Source organism: Medicago sativa, chromosome 8 (assembly GCF_051527215.1).
Source record: "Medicago sativa cultivar Bolivia chromosome 8, Bolivia_mono, whole genome shotgun sequence".
In the NCBI taxonomy this organism is placed as follows: domain Eukaryota; kingdom Viridiplantae; phylum Streptophyta; class Magnoliopsida; order Fabales; family Fabaceae; genus Medicago; species Medicago sativa.
This window is the reverse complement of record NC_140756.1, coordinates 58,279,375-58,305,773: the sequence shown is the minus strand read 5'-3', so window position 1 is coordinate 58,305,773 and position 26,399 is coordinate 58,279,375. Positions and strand designations below refer to the sequence as shown.

At 35.9% G+C, this 26,399-nt stretch overlaps 1 protein-coding gene and 1 long non-coding RNA gene across 3 annotated transcripts; one reads left to right on the top strand and one right to left on the bottom strand.

Moving 5' to 3' along the window:
• Positions 1-9,704: 9,704 nt before the first annotated feature.
• Positions 9,705-11,517, bottom strand: LOC146899944 (uncharacterized). 2 transcript variants are annotated; one of them, XR_015022442.1, is made up of 2 exons: positions 11,362-11,517; positions 9,705-10,792 (listed from the first exon to the last, which is right to left on the bottom strand). It is a non-coding gene; the product is annotated as an uncharacterized LOC146899944 (long non-coding RNA). The 2 variants fall into 2 exon arrangements; XR_015022443.1 differs by having other exon boundaries at positions 9,705-10,638.
• A 1,231-nt stretch (positions 11,518-12,748) lies between these two features.
• On the top strand, positions 12,749-14,053 carry LOC146899943 (uncharacterized). The gene is made up of 2 exons (XM_085736884.1): positions 12,749-13,642; positions 13,685-14,053. Exons 1-2 carry the CDS (start codon positions 12,749-12,751, stop codon positions 14,051-14,053), a joined length of 1,263 nt encoding a protein of 420 aa, XP_085593010.1.
• Positions 14,054-26,399: the final 12,346 nt, after the last annotated feature.

Genomic DNA, 26,399 nt, shown 5'->3' with positions numbered 1-26,399 from the left:
AATGATTTGGAAGTAAGAGATAATTTGACTATTGAGACTTGGCCAGTGAGGATTGAAGATCGGGAGATGAAGCAGTTGCGTGGTAAGGAGATCGTTTTGGTTAAAGTGATTTGGGTTGGACCGACTGGTGAGAGTGCCACCTGGGAATCGGAGAGTATGATGAGGGTTGCGTACCCAGAGTTGTTTCCTTCAGGTAATTTTTGAGGGCGAAAATTCTTTTTAGTGGGGGAGAGTTGTAACAGCCCAATTTCGCTAGTTTTATTTTATTATTTATTTATGTGTGTTTTATGTGCTCTTATATGATTATTTGCCTCTATGAGTATTTTTGGTTGGGAATTGTAGGATTTGGTGTTAGAAGGGTATTTTAGTCATTTTGGACTTAGTGGTATTTTGGTCATTTTGAGAGTAGGGGTAATTTTGTAATTTGGTTGAGGATTAGTTTGGTGCTTAGTGAGTGTTATTATTTCACCAAGTTACTAGAGAGGGTGCAGTAATTGTTTTATTTACCGGTAAGTGACCGTTAGTGTAATTGTTATACCCTAATTTTGGACCTAAAAATATTTTCTCAAGATGTTTCCTATCTCTGATATGTGTCTTTGGACCTTTGAAAGATTGCCTATTTGTTACTGCTTACTCTGATATTTTAGTCTGCTGTATTTGCATATTTCTACTGTCTATGTTTGAAAATATTTTCAATTGTGACTTTGTCTATGTTTTCTTGCATTTCAAGTCTTCTAAAAATATTTTTCTTGCATTTCAAGTCATCTAAAAATATCTTTCTTGCATTCCAAGTCATTTGAATTTGTCTTTAATCAATTGCACATTTCTCTGCATGTTATTTCAATGTTACTTGCAAAATTCATGAAAAAGGGTATTTTAGTCATTTCCTGCATTCAAACTCATTCCAGTACTTGAAAATTGTTTGAGTCTTTTCAAATGGTTTGAATAAGTCCTTGTTTCAATCTCATGTCAAAATCCATTTCAAAAATTACGTTTAATGTCATTTTAAGTCAGTTTAGCCCCTAGGGGCATTTTAGTCATTTCCTGTGTTAAAATTCCTTTTAATCCCTAAAAAAAATTGTCTCTGAGTCTTTTAATTTGCTTGCATAAACTCTTGCTTTATTTCCCTGTTAAAAAACCGTTTTAAAAATTGCATTTGAGTCATTTTGAGTCATTTTAGTCCCTAGGGGCATTTTGGTCATTTCACACGAAATTTTGACCGAGAGAGGTTACTTTGAAGTACCTCATTTCAGTAATTGGTTCATTTTAGTCCGTTTTGTTATTTTTAATCGTTTCACTTTACGTTAATTTTCAAATTACTTTTTTATGCAACTTTAGTTAATTTTGCATTTTAGTCCTCAAGTTGTTAAAATTGCATTTTAGTTCATTTTTTGTCCAAGAAGTTAGTTACGCCACATGTCCTACTCCTATTGGTCCAAAAATTCACACATCACCTATATAATGGGTCCCATGGTCAAAGAGTCAACACACTAATCATTTTTCACAAATACACAAAAATCACAAAAATCAATTTTTCTTTCCCTCTTTCTTCTCCAAAACCGCAACCACCTTCATCACCACCATAACCAACTTTTTCCACCACCTCTAACCTCCATAACAAACTCTTTCCACCACCTCTAACCACCCTAACTAACTTCTACCACCACAACTTCATCTTCAACCTCTCTCTAACCACCACAATCTTCTTCCTCCACCATCATCATCAACAACATCCACCATTAAAACTCACCACAAAACCTCCATAACCACCACAATCTTCATCTCTAACAAACTTCAACCACCACAATTAACCCCAAACCTCCACAAATTCATTACCAAATTCAAGGATTCATCAAAAACACTCATCAACACAAACCTTCAACTCCACAAAAAATCACATCCATAAACAACAACCTTCAACCAATTCCATTAACGACGAACCGGAATCGGACGGAGGAAAAGAATCCAATCGAAGCAAAGGGAGAAGAGAAACATCACCAAATTTGAATACATAAGAAGAATCCGGAGCCATTCAAAGCTTCGTCAAGCATCACGGTATTGTTCTTGATCCAAGCTTTTTATTCCACTTTTTTTCTCAAATTGGCGCGGCTGTATGTGTTAGATTTAGGTGGATTGATTGTGTTTTGAATGTTTCCGAGTTCATATTCGAAAAGAGGATAACGATCCGGTTTTAAAAGTGTAAAAAAATTCGAATCGGAGCTCGCCAGAATCCGGAAGTGTCGCCGGAGTTATGAATTTTCCGGCGAACCTTTGAAGATTCCGGCGAACCTTTGAAGATTCCGGCGAGTTTGTTGAATTTTCCGGTGACATTCATGAGGTTGAAGATGAACATTTAAGAGAGAGAAGAGAGAGTTTATGTAGGCTTTGGCTTTAGAGAGAGAAAATTTTGGTGTTGTTGTTTCACGTGAAAAGCCTCTCTTTGTTACTACTTGTTGTGTTGTTTTATCCTATGCGCGCATGACCACATTCATTCCATGTTCCTTTGCCTTCTTGATCGTTGGATCAAGGGTTGATCCAATTGGATCAATCCTACGGTCCCTGATGCTTTCTGTTTGGATGTGGATCTTGTGTGTTTGGGTCTAGACTTTTGTTACTACTTTCTCCTTATTTTCTTGCTGTTTACTACACTATTTCTTGCTGAATACACCTTTACATGCCTAAAATCTCTTTGAAAAATTCTAAGAAAATTCCTACAATTTTTCTAGTATATTTTGATCAATTTTGATATATTGCATGTCAAGATTGATCAAGAAATACTAGAAAATTATTTTGCCTTGGTTTAATGTTTTTTCTTTTACTTTTTGTTGAAAAATCTTGATGAAAAGCTTGTAAAATTTGGTGAGTTCTTTTTGCATTTGTGTTAATTGATTTAGGATTGTTGCATGTGAATTTTTGTATGTTGAAATTTGTTAGGAAAATATACTTGTAGGATTTGTTGTGATTTTGTGTTGTTTTGTCCAAATTTTATGAAGTTTTTTGCACTTTCTAATTCCAATCTTTTGGCTCATAATGATTGTGTTTTGTTGAATGATTTTGGAGTGTTGTTTGATGCTTGATAAGTAGTGTTTGGGGCCGTTTTGAATATGTGATAATTGGTTACTTATATAGCAAGTTATTTGATGTTTAAATGTGTGAATTAATGCAAAAATAGGCTTAATATCATACCATAGTTTCTTGACTTGTAATTTTCTCATAACTCTCACATTGGGGCTGAACCTAAACCCTTTGAAAAATGCCAAAATGGAGAGTTATGAGTCTCTTGCATTTGCCTTGGAATTTTGGTGTTTTATTAAGTGCATTTTTGCTACTTTTTCTTGCATTTTTACCATGTTTTATGCTTTATTTCCTTGCCAATTTTTCAACTATCCTATGCCTATTATTACTAACCATTTGTTCATTGTTTCATAAGCATCTTCCATCACTTTCATCTTCATCTCAATTCTTCATTTCTTTCCCTTTACACTTTTATGTTGCTTTAAATTTCATTTATGTGGGATTAAGTTCCCACAAGGAAGTAGTGTGTATCTAGGGCATGATGTAAAGGACAATGGACTCTAATGATGTACACCGACACAAGCACCGACACATGCACACACATCACATGGATATTTTAGATGAATGTTTAGGGGATGTATGTTTAGATGTATGCTTAGGAATCGTGATACTTAGAAAAATTCTCTTTTTCAAAAAAATATAAACAACATCACTCAAATGATTTTCTAAATAAACCTTGGGATCCAAATTCCCATTGATTTTCCTTTTTCTTTTCATAAATAAAACCTCAATGAATTTTAAACATACTTAGACCTTTTTGCAAAATAACTAATTCCACCTCACTTTTTTTACAATCTCATGCCCTTGAGGCTTCTTTCTCTCATTCTTCAAAATCCCATTTTTAAAATTAAAATCAACCAACAAAAACAAAAACATTTTTGTGGAAGAGAACTACGGTGGACTTGATCCCTTAAAAGGGTACGTAGGCAAGGAAACAATATTCCTTCAATTCAAATAAAATAAAAATTCAAACACTTTCTTCTCCCTCCAATTCTTGACTTAGTAAACTCTTAGGTATAAATATCATTTTCCAAATAGCATTTAAAAATAAAGCGCGCGCGTAGAAAGTAAAGACGGTTCCTATAGGATACTATAGTCGTTATGGGTGCCTAACACCTTCCCGTAGCGAAAACAACTCCCGGACCTCGATTCTCAAGGGTTTTGCTTATTTTTCCCTTCCCAAGAAAAAATGAGATATCAACGGTTAAAAAGGTTCAAACTTAATCAATGTTTGACACCCGAAAAACCAAGATAAAACAGTAATGTTTTACCATTAAGTGAGTTAAACCATTTTTGGGTGTTAGAATAGAAATGGGTTAGGCTCATTAAGGTGTGGTGAGTTAAGCCCAATTAAGGGAGCCTATATAAACTAATGTTAGTGGAGAGATAGGGTTTTACCACATTTTCCAATTGAGAAGAGAAGAGTTAGAGGCTAGAGAGGAGAACAAGAACGAGGGCTAGAGCTAAAAGAGGGGATTCATCATCTAGGAGCTAAATTGAAGCATGGGTTAGAGAATCTTGGTGTTAGAGGTAAGAGGGTTAGGCTTCACTCATAATTTCATAACCTTTTCTTTTTACCCATTTTGTGAAATTGATGAATGGAACCTAAATGTTGTGAATTCGTGCATGATTGTTGTTGTTATGTTTGAGAACATGATCTACATGATATTTGTATGTGAGTATGTGAATTAACATGATGAAATGAATAAATATGGGTATATTGTGTTCTTGAGCAAATTTGATGAGAAATGAGGTTGTGATGTTTAATTGTGCTTGATTTCGTGTTCATTAGTTGTTGTTGATGATTGTTGAACTGTTAGAATCGAATTGGTGTAACTGGAATCGTTGTTTATGGAATCATGAGGAGATTTGTGGTTATGTTGGTATTTTGAGAAAATTTTGTGATTTTTATGAAATGAGCTATGTTGTTGTTCCTAATGCTTGAATCATGTTTGTTTAAGTGTATTGAACCTCTTTTGACCCATAAACACTTTCTGGAACTTGTTTTTGGAGTTGGGGGGTTTGAAAAATGGGATTTTGGGTGAAAATGGAGTGAAAACCCGTAACTGCTGAAGAAATTCGCCAGAATTTCGCTAATAGCGAAACTGTCTGGAGTTTTTTCGCTAATAGCGAAAATTGAGCTAATAGCGAAATTGCCCAGAAACAGTTTTTCTGTTTTTTTTGTTTTGAGCTTTTGGGGACCAATCCAATACTTCTAAAATGTTTCTTTGGACTTAATTAACATCTGTTTATACCTTTAATCCTACTGGAACATGATTTGAATTAGTTTGGACTTGAATTTGTGAAAATTGTCTAACTTTTATAAAAACGGTCCAAACGTCGATTTTTTTGAAAACTCGTTTTTCTCTGGAGTTTGAGGCGGGATTAAAGTTGTATATTGTTCATATGATTTCCAAAATTGGTTGTGATTGGTTTCATCAAGTAGTAACTTGTTTTGCTTTGAAAATAAGAATTTTTGTGAAAAGTGATAAAGTGAGACGAAATTTGAGTTTTTCATGAATTCATCGTATTTGACCGATGAAATGCTTAAGTAACCTCTACTACACATATATGTGACTTGTGAGAACACATGGCATAGGCAATTGAGCTTGTTTACTTGGTTTTGACTTAAATGCTCAATTACTTGAAATATTTTGACTTTGAGAGACGAATTTGATAAAAAAAAATAAAATTTTGAGAGCCTATTGCTTATCAACCTTTTATGAATGGATTAATATGATTATGAGATGATGTATGAATGGTTGTTGAGTGAGGAATATGATGTTTGTGATCATATGTTGTATTTGTTCCTTTATTTGGATTGTAAGGAATTATGTGGAAATGTGGCAACTATATGTTGATTTATGTGAAGATGATTGTTGGTGTATTTATGTGACAACTACATGTTGCTTGTGTTGTGAATGTGTTGGTGATTGTATATATGTTATGTGGTGGATTGTTGTTGATTGCATATATACAAGTATTGTTGATGTTGAGGTGAATTGGTTGTGTGAACATATGCATTGTAGTTGAGTCATATGTTCATGCATACATGACTGATGGTGGTGGATTTTATATCCAATTGAGGTGATTACGATGTTTTTGTTGCATCGAAGGTGACGACCTGGAGGTGTTTTGGTACTACATGCATCTAGATGAGTCTAGAGCCATTGCATAAATTGTTGGTGAATTGAATTGTATTGAGATGTGCTTGATGGTTGCATTGCTAATTGTAATGGTGAATTGAATTGTTAATTGTTAATTGTTAATTGTCAAGGTGAATTTGTAATATGTGTATGATACACTTGTTGATATGAACTTGGAATGATGGTAATGAATGATATGAATGTTGTGGATACTTGTGAGTATGTGTATATTTATTAATCATCATGCTTGAATGTATCTTTCATTTCCAATGTTCTTGATTAAGTCTTATATGGATTATGATGATGTAATGCTAACCCTCAGTGGTTTACCACCTACCTTTCTGCATGGACGGGTAGATGGAGTACAGGATGCTTAGTTTGTTTGCTTGATGATGCTGAGGAGTGGAGTTCCTCTTTTTATGCAAGTGTCTAGAGTAGGGCTCTGATCTAGGGTAGTTCTTGCATGCTGTTTTATTCGACTATGTGTTTTGGAGTTGAGATGGTACTTATTAATTGAGATTTGGAAAATACATTTGTATTATGTTGAGATTTGAAGATGTTTAAGAATTATATGTATGTTCCGCTGCTATGTTATGTAACATGATCTTTATGCATGTATGTTTGAATTCGAAGAGGTAGCATCTATTTCTATAATATGTTCGTATATTCGCGCGTTTTACTACTTAATAGAAATAGGGTGTTACACTTTGGGGCGCGGAGATCACTACTTATGTTATTTTTGTGTCGTCTCAGTGTATTGCTTTAGAACTTACTTGGCAGCAGTCTTCTATTTATATCGCGGCGATTTATGCAAGCAAGTCTTATCTTACGCGCCGTCAGTTATGGGCGGATCTCACTAATCTGCATGGTTGTTTTCATGGGCCTTGGTTGTTTGTTGGGGATTTTAACGCGGTGGTTGGTGCTTATGAAAAAAAGGGCCGTAACCCACCTTTGTGTGCGTCTTGTTTGGATTTTGCACATTGGACTAATGCTAATTTATTGACTCACCTTCCCACTTCAGGTTATCTTTATACATGGCATAACGGTAGATTTGGTTTGGGAAATGTTGCCCTTCGATTGGATAGGTCTATTTTCAATGAAGATTGGATCTCTTTTTGGTGGTTGAGTAGTTGTAGTGCTTTGGTCCGCCATCAGTCAGACCACCACCCGCTCTTGTTGTCTCTTGATGTCAATGTGCTTAAGCACGTGGTGCCTTTTAAATTTTTTTAAAGCTTGGTCGGAACATGAGGATTTTCGTAGTCTAGTTATTCATAACTGGTCGAGGAATGTTAGAGGTAGTGGTATGGCTCATTTATAGTTGAAGTTGAAAAATTTGAAGCTCACTTTCAAGACTTTGAACCGCACAGTTTTCGATGATATTGATAGATAGGTTCAAATGGCTTTAGAGGAGGTCAATCATATCCAACTTTTGATTGATTCTGAAGGGTTTTCGGATGCTGTTTATGTTCAAGATCTAGAGGCACAATTAATTCTCATTAAGGCTTTGAACTATCAGAATATTTTATGGAAGGAGAAAGCAAGGGATCAAAATTTCATTGGTGATCGTAACACTTACTATTTTCACAGGGTTGCTAAGTTCATGTCAGCCGCCAAGCCTATCACTCTTCTCTATGATGGGGATACAGTTATTACTGAGCCTGCATGTAACGCCTCATTATTATTTAAGTATTTTTAGACGATATTCGAATATTTTATATGATTTTTATGTGATATATGGTGTGATGCTATTTTATTATATGATTTATGGAGTTGTGTATTATTTAAATGAATGTTGTTTTATTGTTTGTGGAAATAATAGGAGAAATAAAAATAGGTAGAATTATTATTTATTTTAGTTAATGGGAATTAAGTAGTAATTAAGTGAGAAAGAAGAGAGTTATGATTTTGGGAGTAAAAGAAAGAACGTCAGACAAAAACTGTTTTCACGTACATTTGAGAAAAAGGTGAGTTTTGAGAGGAAGAGGAGAAGAACCGAGAGAGCTAGGAAGGAATCAATTGTTGTAGCTTTTCGTTTTGTTTTGCGGAATTAAGGTAAGGGTGGGATTCCCTTCACTAATAATATGTATAATTCTGATTTTTGATGATTGTGGTGTTTTGGTATTAGGGTTAGAAAGTTTTAGGTTAATGGCTATAATATGATGAATTGTGTTGTTTATGCATGTTTCTATGTTTTTTTGATTGCTATATTGCCCGATTGAACCTGAAAACTTCTGTTGAAACGCATTTTGGGTAATCAGGGATTGAAAATTGGGATTTTCGATTGAAACGTCGGTGTCTGAATGTTCTACAGACAAGTGATTATGTGAGGCTTGGGAAATCGATTTTTTTTGAGTGGTGGAAACTTGAATTTTTCTGTAGATTATGATAAAGGGAAATGTCAGGAGCGTATAGGTGAAAACGGCACTGAAATCCGCTTAACGGAAATGGTGAAATCGGAAATGAGAAAACGGAAACCTGTGCTGTCAATCGAGCACGGCCGTGCGTGATTTGGCACGGGCCGTGCCAACCTACTGTTTTCGCGTACTGGCAGGACTTCGGTTTTTCTCATTTTTCATGCTTTTTCACCCATTTCTGCTTTGAATTGGCTTTTGACGTAAACATGAAAGTTGTAGATAATTGGGTTAGCTTTCTAATGGTCTTGGTTTGACTTGAAAATAATTTCTAGATTTTGAGTTATGATAAAAATAGTCCAAGTGGGTCTTCGGAAGATTTTAAGAAAACTTAGCATAACTAATCTCTAGTTAGTCCAAAAACTTATGGTTGGTTTCCCAACTTCAAACTTAAATATTAGGGATTTAGTTGAAGTGTTTTATGAGTAGTTGGCTTATGTTATATCGGTCAAACTTGACTTGCCTTGAAGAATGTTCTGTTTGATATGAATGTAATTGATTAATGTATATGTGCTATGTTGATGAATTCTGTCGTAAGAGTTGTTGTGTTAGATTCTGACTAAGTTGGGGAGTATGTCATAATTAATTAAGTACGTTGATGTTGTTGTCGTAGCTGTTGTTGGGTTGTATGTTGATATACACAAGTTAAGTCCATTTGCATGCTCATAAATTGTTGGGGGCTTATGCCCTGGAGTGTTTATCATTCACCTGTTGGGGGCTTATGCCCTGGGATGCTTTAACCATCGAAATTGTTAGGGGCTTATGCCCTGGAATGCTTAGCATCCAAATTGTTGGTACCACATGTGTCGCGTCATTTTTCGGAGATCAATGCTATTTGATTAGCTTTTGACTCACTATTTTATTCACGACCGAACATTTAATTTTTAAGAAAAAGGGGAAAAAATGCTATTTGATTTAGGGTTCGGGGGTTAGTTACATAAAGGGAAGGTGTTAGCACCCTTTATGTCCGTAGTACTCTACGGGAACCTCTTGGTTTTATCTAAATAATGTGCTATAAACTTGCTTGTTTTTGAAAAAGGATTTTTGAAATGATAAAAGAAAGGAGACCTAGTTTATCTACATTTTATTGATTTGGAAGAACAAAGTCCTCTGCCTACGTACCCGTGAGGGATCAAAATCACGTAGTTCGTGGTAAAAATTGACGTTTGATTGGTGGAGTGTTTTTTAATGTTTTGAAAAAGGTTTTAAAATGGAAAAGCCAAATGGCAAAATGAATTTGTTTGTATTTTTTATATTAAAGAAAAATGACTTGAAATATGATTAAATTGATTGAAGTTTGATTAAGGAAAGAAAATAAAAAAAGACGTCACTTGATTTAAGATCAAGGTTTATTTAAAAAAATATTTTTGTGTTTTGTTTTTGTTGTTTTTGAATGATAAACTAGCGGAGCATAAAAAAAATAAAAGCGTAGGGACTTCGTGGTGACGTTGGATCATCACAAAGACCATTAACCTAAACTAGAGAGCATGAAAATAAAATATACACCCACACACGCACACATGCACCTAAAGCTATTACATTAAGCCTATTTACATTCTAAGGTCTGCAATAAAATAAATAAATTACATTAAACCTATATTTACATTCTAAAGGCTGCGGAAAAATAAATATGCATGGTTAATTTACATTAAGCCTAAATATACATTCTAAATCTCATGCGATGTCAATAAATATGGACAACTAAATGAATGATGAATATGCAGCCTAATCTAAAAAAACATAAGATAATAAAGATGCAAAGGAAATACAAATGTTTTACATCGACCTAATGTACATGCTAAATCCATGCGATAAAATATAAATGACATGAAATAAATATGGACAGATCAATGAATGATAAATATGCAAGAGAGCAGCCACGACAAACACAACAGAAGCACATCGAAGCACCACAACGGGGAAAGTTAATAAGAACGAAAGGGGCAGCAGGCAATTGGTAATTGGAATTGGAATTGAAACAGAGTGACTCAGCAACAAGTAATGTACTGGAATCAAAATATATATGTCATAGACGTAGCAATACGATGGGAACCCAATTATATATGTAGCGATGGAGAATAACTACAGCTGAGAATCAAAGCAAGTAAACTCTATAGTCAATATATGGGTTGCTGGCAGCTCAAACATGATAAGTTAGATCTGCAAAGTGGTACCCAAAAAAATTCATTTTATGCACATATAATAAGGCCATTGATAACACTAATCTATTATAGAGCCTTTTTCCAGTTTAGTGCCTAATCTAAAATACCAACACAAAGCTAAAGGCTGGTCTTTAGTTTTCACCAATAATCTTATAAAGTAATGACAAAATTAAATTCTTGTTGTAAAGATGAGGTTACTGCATCATTGATAAAAATCAAAGATGACATGAATTTGATTCATGATTAAGGCAGCAACATGAACTAGACAACAAATAAAAAGGAAAAGGAAAAGAAAAGAAAAACAAGGTAAACAAAAGGGTAAGGACCGATTGGATTTTGAATTGAAAAAAAAATAGGAAAAGCAAACAAATTAAAAAAAGGAATGGATCATAAGGAAGTAATAAAAAAAATCATGTATATGAAGTATGAATGTAAGAAAAGAAAAAAGAGAGTGGAATATGTGCATGTTGAAATTCATAGCGAGAATAATAATGATAGGAAGTAATAAAAAAGCATGTATATGGAATATGGATGAGTGAAATATGTTTGTGATGTGTTGGTTTCAACCTGTTGTTTGAAGGAAAAAACGAAAATGAATGTGCCAAAGAAAAGCTGCTCCCCCCTCTCCCGGTCCTGTGAAACTGTGTTTATAGCATTAGGGTTTGTTCAAGAGAAGCAACAAAATTGCCTTGGCTTGGGGAGGAATAAACTCTACAGATTGAGTGTTATGTGACAGGCTGTTTTGGATTGGGACTCTTTTTGATTGTTATCAACTAAAAAAAAAATAATAATAACACAAATAACAAAGGAATGAAAATAGAAGAGGATAACTACACGGTATTGATTTTTGGGACTTATCTTAAAAAGGAAAAAAAAGAAATTACTAATTAAAAGAATGACTAATTAAAATAAAATAAAAAAATAAAAGAAATAAAAAAATGGCTAATTAAAAAAATATATAATAAAATCAAAATTAATTGAACAAAATAACAGATGGAAATAACGACTAAAAAAAGAAGAGGGCCCAACTCGGAACCAAACATGAGGTATATTAAAATACCTCACTGCCGAATTTTTAACTGAAAAGTCAGGGACCGATCAGGAACGAAGGGCACGTGTCAGTGTATGAATGTAGGATCCTTAGGTCAAAAATTGGGGTATGACAACATGCATGATGCATTAGTTGTTGTCGTTGTTGCATTGTCGAGTTGTTGTTGTCGGTGTCACATTGTCGAGTTGTCGGTGTCGTTAATGATAACGAAATTGTTGTTGTTGTTGTTCAGTGTTGTTGAAGATGATTATGTTGTTGCTATATGTATACGTTTATATACATTTTTAATGATGCCAGCTGTAATATGTTGTTGTTTCATTAATTTGATGGATTATATTATTATTATTGAATGAGTTTCTCACCCCTTCTGCTTGAAAATGTTGCCCTTCGTATGGGTAACTTGCAGGTAATGATGGCTTGTAGGTTGGTTGGCTCAAGTGTCTAGGGCTCTGATACATATTAGGATGGGGATCGTCGCGAATGTTTTCTTCATTTCTTTTATGTATCATGTTTTGAAAAGATCTTGTTGTTGGGTTTATCATTGTTGATAATAATGTTTATTATCTTGAGGCCTTTATGCCAAGAATTACATTGATGTTGAATTATATTTTCTAAAAGAATTATTCCGCTGCAGTTTTTAAGACATTTTAAATGTTGGTTTAAATAAATAGTTAGTTTCTATTTATGAAATTTTGAAAAGCAGTGTGACCCTCCGTTGTATGATTTACTCTGATTATTATAATTAATATTATGACTGTTGGGATAACGGGGTGTTACAATTGGTATCAGAGCAGGTCGGTCCGTCCGGCCAATTAGTAGAGTCGTGTCGAGCCTAGTAGTGTTGTGTGACAATTTTGTATTTTCCTTGTTGTTCTGATTTGCTTTGTTGTGTAGAATTTTAGAATGGCTGGAAGAAACGATGCTGCCCTTGCTGCCGCTTTGCAAGCTATGGCCCAAGTGGTGGGGCAACATCAGGACAATGTTGGGGCTGGTGTTAATGATGGTGTAAGATTGCTAGAGACCTTTTTGAGGAATCATCCGCCAACCTTTAAAGGAAGGTATGACCCCGATGGAGCTCAGCAATGGCTCAAGGAGATTGAGAGAATTTTTCGAGTTATGCAATGCAGTGAGGCTCATAAGGTACGTTTCGGTACCCATATGTTGGCTGAGGAGGCAGATGACTGGTGGGTAGGTGAGCTTCCTATCCTAGAGCAAGATGGTGCTGAGGTAACGTGGGCTGTGTTCAGGAGAGAATTCCTGGGCACGTATTTTCCGGAGGATGTCCGAGGTAAGAAGGAGATTGAGTTCCTTGAATTGAAGCAGGGAGATATGTCGGTGACTGAATATGCTGCAAAATTTATGGAGCTTGCTAAGTTCTATCCACATTACACCGCTGATAATGCTGAGTTTTCCAAATGCATTAAGTTTGAGAATGGTCTGCGTGCTGATATCAAGCGGGCCATTGGTTATCAGAAGATAAGAAACTTTTCTGAATTGGTGAGCAGCTGTAGGATTTATGAGGAGGATACGAAAGCTCATTATAAAGTGATGAGTGGCCGTAGAGGTAAGGGACAACAGAGTCATCTGAAGCCTTACAGTGCCCCTACTGACAAGGGAAAACGGAGAATGCACGAGGAAAGAAGACCCAAAGGAAGAGATGCTCAGGCTGAGATAGTTTGCTACAAGTGTGGTGAGAAAGGCCACAAGAGTAATGCATGTACTCAACGAGATGAGAAGAAGTGTTTCCGTTGTGGCAAGAAGGGTCATACAATAGCTGAGTGCAAGCGTGGTGACATCGTTTGCTTCAATTGTGATGAAGAGGGTCATCTTAGTTATTAGTGCAAGAAGCCTAAGAAGGCTCAGACTAGTGGAAAGGTGTTTGCATTGACCGATACACAAACGGATAATGAAGACAGACTTATCAGAGGTACTTGTTTCTTTAATGGTACTCCTTTAATTGCTATTATTGATACTGGTGCTACACATTGTTTCATTGTTGTTGATTGTGCAAATAAGTTGGGTTTAGTTATGTCAAGTATGCCTGGGGAAATGGTTGTTGAAACTCCAGCTAAGGGTTCAGTAACCACTTCTCTTGTTTGTCGGAGTTGTCCTATATCCATGTATGGTAGGGATTTTGAAGTTGATCTTGTATGTTTGCCATTGACAGGTATGGATGAACTGGTTGGAATACAACCATGTGCTTATTAATTGTTTTAGTAAGACGGTGTACTTTTCTTCTGCTGAAGAAGATAGTGGATCAAAATTTTTATCTACCAAGCAGCTGAAGCAGTTAGAGAATGATGGAAACTTGATGTTTTCTTTAATGGCGTATTTTTCTGTAGAGAATCAGTCGGTAATTGATAGATTGCCCGTTGTGAATGAATTTCCTGAAGTTTTTCCTGATGAGATTCCAGATGTGCCACCAGAGAGGGAGGTTGAAATTTCAATTGATCGAGTGTCGGGTACGAAGCCTGTGTCGATGGCTCCTTACCGTATGTCAGCTTCAGAGTTGGCAGAGTTGAAGAAGCAGTTAGAAGACTTGCTTGATAAGAAGTTTATAAGACCGAGTGTCTCACCTTGGGGAGCGCCGGTATTGTTGGTAAAGGATGAAGATATGCAGAAGACGGCCTTTAGGACACGGTATGGACACTATGAGTATAAAGTGATGCCTTTCGGTGTTACTAATGCACCTGGGTGTTTATGGAATATATGAACAGGATTTTTCATGCTTTCTTGGATAAATTTGTTGTTGTGTTTATCGATTATATCTTGATTTATTCTTAGACTGAAGAGTAGCATGCAGAGCATTTGAAGATTGTTTTGCAGGTGCTGAAAGAAAAGAAATTGTACGCAAAGTTGTCAAAGTGCGAGTTCTGGTTAAGTGAAGTAAGTTTCCTTGTCCATATTATTTCTGGTAGTGGTATTGCAGTTGACCCGTCGAAGGTTGAAGCGATATCACAATGGGAGACTCCTAAGTCAGTTACAAAGATAAGAAGTTTTCTTGGTTTGACTGGTTATTACAGAAGATTTATCGAAGGATTTTCGAAGTTGGCACTTCCATTGACTCAATTGACCTGTAAAGGTAAAGCGTTTGTGTGGGATGCTCAGTGTGAGATTAATTTCAATGAGTTGAAGCGAAGATTGACGACGGCTGCAATTTTGATTTTACCAAAGCCAGTTGAACCTTTTGTTGTATATTGTGACGCGTCCAAGTTTGGCTTAGGTGGTGTGCTTATGCAAGATGGCAAGGTAGTGGCTTATGCTTCGAGACAGTTGAGAATACATGAGAAGAACTATCCTACACATGATTTAGAGTTGGCTGCTATGGTTTTTGTGTTGAAAATTTGGAGACATTATTTGTACGGTTCCAGATTTGAAGTGTTTAGTGATCATAAAAGTCTGAAATATTTATTTGATCAAAAGGAGTTGAATATGAGGCAGAGAAGGTGGCTAGAGTTGCTTAAGGATTATGATTTCAGTTTGAATTATCATCTGGGTAAGGCCAATGTGGTTGCAGATGCCTTGAGCAGGAAGATGTTGCATATGTCTGCTATGATGGTAAAAGAATTTGAATTGCTGGAACAGTTTAGAGACTTGAGTCTTGTTTGTGAATTGGCACCTCAGAGTGTGTAGTTGGGTATGTTGAAGATTAATAATGATTTCTTGAAGAGTATCAAAGAAGCACATGAAGTTGATGTGAAAATTGTAGACTTGAAGGTTGCTAGTAATCAGGCTACAGATGGTGATTTTTAGGTTGATGATCAAGGAGTGTTGAGATTCCGAGGTAGGATTTGTATCCCTGATAATGATGAATTGAAAAAGTTAATTTTAGAAGAAAGTCACAGAAGTAGCTTGAGTATCCATCCGGGAGCTACAAAGATGTATCATGACTTGAAGAAGTTGTTTTTGTGGTCCGGGTTAAAGCGAGATGTCGCGCGGTTTGTATATGCGTGTTTGACTTGTCAGTAATCGAAAGTTGAACATCAGAAGACTGCTGGTTTGTTGACACCTTTAGATGTGCCTGAATGGAAATGGGATAACATCTCCATGGACTTTGTGACTAGTTTACCAAACACTCAAAGAGGGCATGATGCCATTTGGGTTGTTGTCGATAGATTGACGAAGTCGGCACATTTTATTCCGATTAATATCACTTATTCAGTAGCTCAGTTGGCAGAGATTTATATTCATAATATTGTGAAGTTGCATGGTGTCCCGTCGAGTATTGTGTCGGATAGAGATCCGAGGTTCACTTCGAGATTTTGGAAGAGCCTGCAAGAAGCTTTGGGCTCTCAGTTGAAGTTGAGTTCGGCTTATCATCCGCAAACAGATGGTCAGTCGGAAAGAACGATTCAATCATTAGAAGATTTGTTGAGGGTGTGTGTACTTGAGCAAGGTGGAGCTTGGGATAGTAATCTACCGTTGATAGAGTTCACGTACAACAATAGTTACCATTCGAGTATTGGTATGGCACCTTTCGAAGCTTTATATAGTCGGAGGTGTAGAACTCCTTTATGTTGGTTTGAGTCGGGTGAAAGTGTTGTGTTGGGACCTGAAATAGTTCAGCAGACTACGGAGAAGGTCAAGATGATAAGAGAGCATATGAAAGCATCTCAGAGTCGACAGAAGAGTTATCATGACAAGCGTAGAAAAGACCTTGAGTTTCAAGAGGGTGACCATGTGTTCTTGAGAGTCACTCCTATGACCGGTGTGGGTCGTGCATTGAAGTCTAAGAAGTTGACTCCAAAGTTTATTGGTCCTTATCAGATATCTGAGACGATTGGCACGGTGGCTTATAAAGTTGGTTTGCCACCACATCTTTCGAACTTGCATGATGTGTTTCATGTGTCGCAACTTTGGAAGTATGTAGCGGATCCTTCACATGTTATTCCTAGAGATGATATGCAAGTTAGAGACAACCTTACAGTGGAGACTTTGCCTTTGAGGATTGATGATCGCAAGGTGAAGACGTTGACAGTCAAAGAGATACCTCTAGTGAGGGTTGTTTGGGGAGGAGCAACTGGTGAAAGTCTTACTTGGGAGTTGGAGAGTAAGATGCAGGAGTCATATTCTGAGTTGTTTGCTTGAGGTAATATTTCGAGGACGAAATTCTTTAAGTTGGGGAGAGTTGTAATGCCTCATTTTTATTTAAGTATTTTTAGACAATGTTTGAATATTTTATATGATTTTTATGTGATATATGGTGTGATGCTATTTTATTATATGATTTATGGAGTTGTGTATTATTTAAATGAATGTTGTTTTATTATTTGTGGAAATAATAGGAGAAATAAAAATAGGTATAATTATTATTTATTTTAGTTAATGGGAATTAAGTAGTAATTAAGTGAGAAAAGAAGGGAGTTATGTTTTTGGGAGTAAAAGAAAGAACGTCAGACAAAAACTGTTTTCACGTACAATTGAGAAAAAGGTGAGTTTTGAGAGAAAGAGGAGAAGAACCAAGAGAGCTAGGAAGGAATCAATTGTTGTAGCTTTTCGTTTCGTTTTGCTGAATTAAGGTAAGGGTGGGATTCCTTTCACTAATAATATGTATAATTCTGATTTTTGATGATTGTGGTGTTTTGGTATTAGGGTTAGAAAGTTTTAGGTTAATGGCTATAATATGATGAATTGTGTTGTTGATGCATGTTTCTACGTTTTTTTGATTGCTATATTGCCCGATTGAACCTGAAAACTTCTGTTGAAACGCATTTTGGGTAATCAGGGATTGAAAATTGGGATTTTCGATTGAAACGTCGGTGTCTGAATGTTCTACAGACAAGTGATTATGTGAGGCTTGGGAAATCGATTTTTTTTTAGAGGTGGAAACATGAATTTTTCTGTAGATTATGATAGAGGGAAATGTTAGGAGCGTATAGGTGAAAACGACACTGAAATCCGCTTAACGGTTTGATTTTTACACGCGAAATGGTGAAACCGGAAACGAGAAAACGGAAACATGTGCTGTCAGTCAAGCACGGCCGTGCGTGATTTGGCACGGGCCGTGCCAACCTACTGTTTTCGCGTGCTTGCAGGACTTCGGTTTTTCTCATTTTTCGTGCTTTTTCACCCATTTCTGCTTTGAATTGGCTTTTGACGTAAACATGAAAGTTGTAGATAATTGGGTTAGCTTTCTAATGGTCTTGGTTTGACTTGAAAATAGTTTCTAGATTTTGAGTTATGATAAAAATAGTCCAAGTGGGTCTTCGGAAGATTTTAAGAAAACTTAGCATAACTAATCTCTAGTTAGTCCAAAAACTTACGGTTGGTTTCCCAACTTCAAACTTAAGTATTAGGGATTTAGTTGAAGTGTTTTATGAGTAGTTGGCTTATGTTATATCGGTCAAACTTGACTTGCCTTGAAGAATGTTCTGTTTGATATGAATGTAATTGATTAATGTATATGTGCTACGTTGATGAATTCTGTCGTAAGAGTTGTTGTGTTAGATTTTGACTAAGTTGGGGAGTATGTCATAATTAATTAAGTACGTTGATGTTGTTGTCGTAGCTGTTGTTGGGTTGTATGTTGATATACACAAGTTAAGTCCATTTGCATGCTCATAAATTGTTGGGTGCTTATGCCCTGGAATGTTTATCATTCACCTGTTGGGGGCTTATGCCCTGGAGTGTTTATCATTCACCTGTTGGGGGCTTATGCCCTGGGATGCTTTAACTATCCAAATTGTTGGGGGCTTATGCCCTGAAATGCTTAGCATTCAACACGCGTAGATTGGTACCACATGCATGATGCATTAGTTGTTGTCGTTGTTACATTGTCGAGTTGTTGTCATTGTCGCATTGTCGAGTTGTCAGTGTCGTTAATGATAACGAAATTGTTGTTGTTGTTGTTGTTGTTCAGTGTTGTTGAAGATGATTATGTTGTTGCTATATGTATACGTTTATATACATTTTTAATGATGCCTGCTGTAATATGTTGTTGTTTCATTAATTTGATGGATTATATATTATTATTATTGAATGAGTTTCTCACCCCTTCTGCTTGAAAATGTTGCCCTTCGTATGGGTAACTTGCAGGTAATGATGGTTTGTAGGTTGGTTGGCTCAAGTGTCTAGGGCTCTGATACATATTAGGATGGGGATCGTCACGAATGTTTTCTTCATTTCTTTTAGGTATCATGTCTTGAAAAGATCTTGTTGTTGGGTTTATCATTGTTGATAATAATGTTTATTATCTTGAGGCCTTTGTGCCAAGAATTACATTGATGTTGAATTATATTTTCTAAAAGAATTATTCCGCTGCAGTTTTTAAGACATTTTAAATGTTGGTTTAAATAAATAGTTAGTTTCTATTTATGAAATTTTGAAAAGCAGTGTGACACTCCGTTGTATGATTTACTCTGATTATTATAATTAATATTACGACTGTTGGGAGAACGGGGTGTTACACTGCAGATATTGAGGTACATGTGCTCAACTATTTTACATCCATTTTCGATAATCATAGTCTTCTTAGGCTCCCTTTGCGTGAAGAGATTAAAAATGCCATTTTTGATCTGAATGGGGATGGTCCTCCCGGCCCGGATGGTTTCGGTGGTCACTTTTATCATACTTTTTGGGATATTATCGAAATGGATGTCATTCATTCGGTTCAAGAATTTTTTATTACTGGTACTCTCCCACCTAATATAAATTCCAATATGTTTGTTCTTATTCCAAAGGTCACAGGGGCGCTGGCCATGGGGGATTTCCATCCTATAGCTCTTGCAAATTTTCAATTTAAAATTGTTACTAAGATATTAGCTGACAGACTTTCTATTATTACTATGCGCATTATTTCTCTGGAGCAGCGGGGTTTTATTCATGATAGGAATATTTTAGAATGTATTATTCTTGCATCAAAGGCCGTTAATATGATTGATAAAAGGCTGTTTGGTGGAAATGTGTCTTTGAAAGTTGATTTTAAAAAGGCCTTTGACACGTTGGATTGGAACTTTTTGGTTGCGGTGCTCAAAAAATTTGGTTTTTCTTCTTTGTTTACTGACTGGATCCTTGCTATTTTGCACTCAGCTAGGCTTTCTATTTTGGTGAATGGTAAGGCAGAGGGGTTTTTCCTCTTGTTCTCATGGAGTCCGACAGGGGGATCCTCTATTTCCGCTTCTATTTTGTATTGCGAAAGAGGTTCTAAGCAGTGCGATCTCGATGGCGTGTTATGCAGGCAAGATTGTGCCTATGTTTTATTGTCGTGGGACTTCTATTTCTACACACAATTTGTATGCGGATGATGTTCTAATATTTTGTGCAGGTACAAAACAAAATATTAGATGCTTACTGAAATTTTTTAATGAATATTCTGAGTTGTCTAGGCATACTATTAATAATAGCAAATGCCGGTTTTATTCGAGGGCTATGACGACCTCTCGATCTCAGATGATTGCGGGAATGCTTGGGTTTAGTGCTGGCACCATTCCTTTTACATATCTTGGCTGCCCCATTTTCAAAGGCAAGCCGAAAGGGATCTATTTTCAATCCATTGTTGACAGAATCAAGGTAAAGTTTGCAATTTGGAAGGGTACTTTGCTCACAATTATGGGACGTGTGCATCTCGTTAAATCCATTATTCATGGTATGCTTGTGTATTCTTTTCTAATCTATATGTGGCCAAAACGTCTTCTTCATTAGTTAGACTCTTGGATTAGAAATTTCATCTAGAGTAGTGACATTAGCACTCGAAAGGTGTGCATGGTTTCTTGGAAGATTATGTGTAGATCTTGGGCAGCGGGTAGTCTTGATATTAAGCCAACTCGTCCCATTAATGAGTCCTTGATTCTTCATCTTGCTTGGCATTTTTCATCGGGGGATTCTCAATCGGCAGGGCTGTTACGTAAGCGTTTTCTAAAAAATGGCACACCGCTTCAGCACTATTTTTAGTCTTCGGTGTGGGGTGGTATTAAAGAGCAGATGGGTACAATTACTTCTAATTCCATTTGGATTGTTGGTACAGGTACAAATATTAATTTATGGACTGATAACTGGCTCGGTAATTCTTTGGTTGATTTGTTACACAACCATCACTTCTTAAACAGTTACGAGCTTCGGTGGCTGATGTTATTGTTGATGGGGCTTTGCAATTAGCTGCGGCAGTGCTGGCTGCTCCTGAGGTGGCAAACCGTGTTGCTGCCATTGTTTTGCCAACCGCTCCTTTACTTGACTCTCTTGTTTGGCTTCATTCATCCGATGGTAAGTTAACTTTGAAACTTGCTTTCAATTTTCTTATGTCGGCTGCCGTTTGGTTCCATGGCTGCTTCGATATGGAAATCTTGCATTCCTCCTTGACATTCCTTTATTCTTTGGCGCATTACGCATGGGAAAATTCCCACTGACGAAAACCTTCGTCGTCGAGGCTGTATCATTGTTTATATCTGCAGTTTTTGCATGTGCACGGATGACTCCTCCGACCATTTATTTCTTCAATGTCCTTTTGCAATGAATATTTGGCTTTGGCGGGGTGGCATTCTTCATATCAGTTTTAATTTGGCCTCTTTTGCGTCCCTGCTCATCTCCTTTCCGAAAAATTGTTCCTCACAGGTTCGTGATATTTATTTGGTTGCGGTGGTGCACACTCTTCATGGTATTTGGCTGGCTCGTAATTCTTTACGGTTCACTAACCAAACGACTTTTTGCATTTGCAAAGGTTCATATTCAGGCTGCCATTAGTTTTAGTGGCAATATTTCTGCTGGTAAATGTGTTGCTTCTGATGAATATATTCTGGATGCTTTCTCGGTCTCTCCTCACAACCTCCGTGTTAGTGATCTGTTGATGGTGTATTAGAAGGCCCCATCGGCCCCTTAGATAAAAGTGAACACAAATGGCTCTCTTATTGGTTCTCTTGTAGCGTGTAGAGGTCTGTTCCGTCATCACCGTGGTTCCCTTTTAGGCGCCTTTGCTTGTAATATCGGTTTGTCTACAATTTTTTATGCTGAGGTATATGCTTTTCTTCTTGCTTTGGAGTATACAACTCAGAAAGGTTGGAGAAATGTTTGGTTAGAGAGTGACTCAACGAGCGCTCTGTTGGTCTTTAAAAACTGATCGCTGATACCGGTTTTACTTCGTAATCGTTGGCATAACGCTTGCAACCAAGGAAAACAAGTTATTACCTTTCACATCTTTAGGGAAGGGAATTGTTGTGCGGATTTGCTGGCTAATTTGGGTCACTGGACACAAGGCGAGGTTTGGTTCTCGGTGTTGCCTCAGACTCTTCAGACTGATTTCTTCTTGGACCGGAGTGGTTCCCTCGCTCTAGGTTCCCGTAGACAGATGTTTCCTTTTATTGTCTTCTGTTTTTTTTTTTCTTCTGTTTTTGTTTCTTTTTTGTTTCTTGTTTATCTTTTGAGGGTTTTGGCCTAGTCCCCCCTCTTGTAATATTTTTCCCTTTTTTTAATAAAATTTTTCTTTGAGATTGGCGGCATAGGATAGGGGTTCTGCGGGGTGCCAGCCTAGTTGGGATGTCGTTGCTTCCCCTTGATGCCTGTCCAATCTCCTGGCTTAGCAAAAAAAAAAAAAAAGTCTCGGAAAATGGTTTAATTGAGGTTAGAATCATAACTAATGGTAGCTTACAATAGAATAAGTCTAGATATTTACTTTTAGATAGAATTATAAAAAGTAGTAATTGATTAAGTTAAAGATTAATTACTCTGTTATCTGGATGGAATTTTGACACTTACTTATCAGACGAACAATGGATAAAATATTGTCTGAATATTGTATATTTCATTGTTTGTTAACTGACTATTTATGTAGGTATATATTAAAATGAAGTCTGACTTACGCATAAAAAAACAATGTGTTAAACAAATTAGGTTCATTATTTGAACCAAGAATTTAAGTAGTTGAGGGTTAAATAACACAGTTCACATTTAAAAATCTTTGTAGGAATGGTTAGAACATCATAAAAACTTTCATCATGAAATTTTGAAGTTATTAAATGAGAGATGAATTAATTGTGAATTGTTTAAAAAATTCATAACTATAGGGAACGAAAATTATTAATTGATTCACCCCTCGTTTAAAAATTCCAAAATTTAGTGGTGGAGATTCTTATGATGTTATAAATATGCTAGAAAAATTATGGAACAAAATTTGGTCCATGAATTTATACTTGAAAAAAAGTTTGTAATTTTGCACGTTTTGGTTGAAAAATCGAAATAAATTGAGGTATAGTCGGAAAGCTACGTAATTTTTCAGATCCTCACTATGCATTTTTATAGAAATTTTTACTAAAAAAAACTGAAAATTCGACTTCTAGGCTGATATCTCCATTGTTTTGTTTTTTTTTTGGGTTTTTATTGCTTTTATAAATTCAAAATTAATTCCGTCCTTTGGCAAAAAATTCTAATTTTTTGTAGAATTCTTATTTTACTGTTCTAAACATGTTTGAAAAAAATGTTGAATAAATCCCACTTCTAGATCAATTTTTCGGACTTTATGTGTACATGGAAAATTAGAAGGTAAAAAATAGGAGGAACCTCAAATTACGGAGCTAGAATCTGTGTTTTTATTTTATAGAATTATTTTTCAGACTTTGTGTATATTATGTTATCTGCAATCCTTCACATTTTCAGGACAATTTGGATTGAGAGAAATAAAGATAAATAATCGAATTTCCAGGATAAATATACAACAATTGCTGGCTTGAATCACAATATAATTTCATAAGTTAAAGCGAGTTTTGTTCTGATCTCGCATACTGGTTGCTCCTCTCTATGACCGATTTTCGGGTGACTCAATTGTTTGGATCCCTTTAAGGTTTAGCAAGATTGAAGATGCCAGATTAACTAAAGTGTACTAGATTCTTCCTCAGACAGGGTGCATCAAAGCAAACATTGATGGATCATCTTATGGTTCACCATCTTTTGGGCTATTGGTGGAGTTTTTAAAAACGGTCAGTCTCATTTCATAGAGATATTTGCTCATAATATTGGTTATGCAACATCTTTTGAGGCAAAGCTTTATGCAACGATGTATGCTATAGAAAAAAGTTGTTGAGATGAATTGTATTGATATTTGTATAGATATTGACTCTCCAATGGTTGTAAAGGCTTTTAGTTCTAGCACTCATATTCCCTAACAGGGACGGAACTAGAAAAATTTCTTAAGGGTGGCGGGCAAAAATAATGACGCGTCAAAATCGGACTTTTTGTCCTTTGTTGTACAACTTACAAGAATTTTCACCATACTTAATTTTGGAGTTTTCACTGTGACCTGGCATCATCATATAGGGTTAGACGACACTCTATAACAAAACGTAGCCTAACATTTTGCTTTGAAGTCTTGGAGTGTGCTCTTCTCAAGATCTCAAGTTTAATTCTCGCTAATACAAAATTTTGATAGACTAGTTTGACTTCTTAAAAAAAATACATAACAATATCAACAAAAAAAAAAAGGCTCCAAAGTTGAGTGAATTAGAAAATACTTAAAAGTTGTTAAATTGAGGGACTAAAAATACTGAAATTCTAGCGTGCTTGTTTTAAGATGTTCTATGCAATGTTTCAACGTTATGTGCACAAACAGATGATGTTCCATTTAGTGTTCCAACATCATGCAATAAACAGAATAAATAAACAAGAAAAATAAATGACAAGAAAGTAAATGGCACAATGAGTTTGTTAACCCACTTCGGTGAGAAACACACCTACTCTAAGGGATACCAAATCAGGAAGGAAATCCACTAGTGTAGTCCTCATTCTATAGCTCTCATCAAACTCCTCGTTTACACTAAACACCTAGGACCTACCCATCTAGATTTCAACCTAGGAACTCCTAGATCGGAGATCCCATCTCACTATCCCACAGTCAACCACAACCCCTGTGATTATCAAACTTAAACAACAAACAAGCGGTGAAGTTACCTTCAAACAACCAACTACAACCTTGCTTAAAAGCTTTGGCGTAGCACACAAGAGTTTACAACTCAACACATAGTCCTTAACATGTATCAAACTGATACAAGAAAGGCTCACAATAAAACAGGACTAAACTTGCATCGAGGTGATACAAGAGTAGAACACACAAATGACTCAAAACCCTAAAGCTAGATTCTTTAGAATGACGACTTGAATGATCAATTAGGTCTTGATGTCTTCAATATATATTGAAGCAATAAGGGTCAAATAACCGGTTTGGGCTTCAGAACAAAGCAGATCGTCCAGCTGATCTGCAAAACATGAATTAGTAGCAAATAAGGAAAGTCCTAAAATGTAGGAACATCTTTCGGAACTTCCAATCACATCCAAATATTCCCTAAAATATAATTGCTCCTTTGGGAATAAAAGTACAATTGATTATGTATAGATATGTGTGTTGCTTGGTCAATAAGATAAGGAAATATGGTTTCCTTAAATAATATAAAGTGCGCGTACAAATAGGCATACAACCAGGCACATTGAACCGTGTCAAGATGTTGGAACATCGTATCCAACATTGTACAAGGATGCCTGAAACATGTTGGAACATTGGTTCCAACAACACATACATGGATATTTGTTTTAGCAACAATGCAACCAATACAAATACCCAACAAATACGATTCTAGACATAGCAAGATTAAAACACGATTCAAGAACATTTTTTTATATTTTTTTGCAAAATTACGCTTGTAGTCTTTTAATTTTAATTTCAGGTAACAATCATTTATCTTTTTTCTTTGCAATTTTGTCCTCTGAGTCCATATGCATATGAATTTTCAAGCTTGAAATTTAAGATTCATATGCAAACATATATGAAAAACTATAGATTTGAAAATTTAGAGACCATAAGAGAATAAAATCATGAATTTGAAGTTTAAAAATTAATATGGAAATGAACCAAAAAGGAAAAAATACAATAAAACAAATAAATGACTAAATCATTATTTGAAATTAAGTTAAGGGGTCCAAAGTTTAATTTAATTTACCTTTTTTTAGAAGAAAACTAAGCTTCTGCCAATTAAAAAACAAGTGCTTGTGAAAAAAAAAGAGTGTAAAGTGTTCGTAAGTGGTTAGTTATTCCTCTCATTTTAAAATTGAAAGAATTAAATTTACTAGTATTATATTATAAAAAAAATGTCATGATGCATTGGACGGTGGGGGTCGCGAATAATATAGGATTATACATGTTGGGGGTGGCGGCTGCCTAGTTTTTCACATACCTAGTTCCGCCCCTGTTGCCTGACAGATGCAGAATACATGGAGTAATTGTATGGTGTTAGCACGTCAACCAACTGGACTCCACTTTGGTGCCATAGCTTGTGTGTCATTGGTGCCATAGTTTGCATCTCCACCACACACACACATCACACACAGATCCCCACACACATCCACACACATCAATGACCAGGATTTCCCCAATGACACCAATGGCACACAAGCTATGTCATGGAAGTATTTTCCCAACTAAGATGTGTTTGTTCTCGCATCAACTAAGATGTGTCCGCTCTCCTCCACATTTTCTTTTTGGCCAATTTTTATCTCAATTAACAACCCCTCTCACTTAATATGACCAATTTATATAATAATAATGTCGTTATGAATATTTATAAATGTGTATTTAAACCTAAAG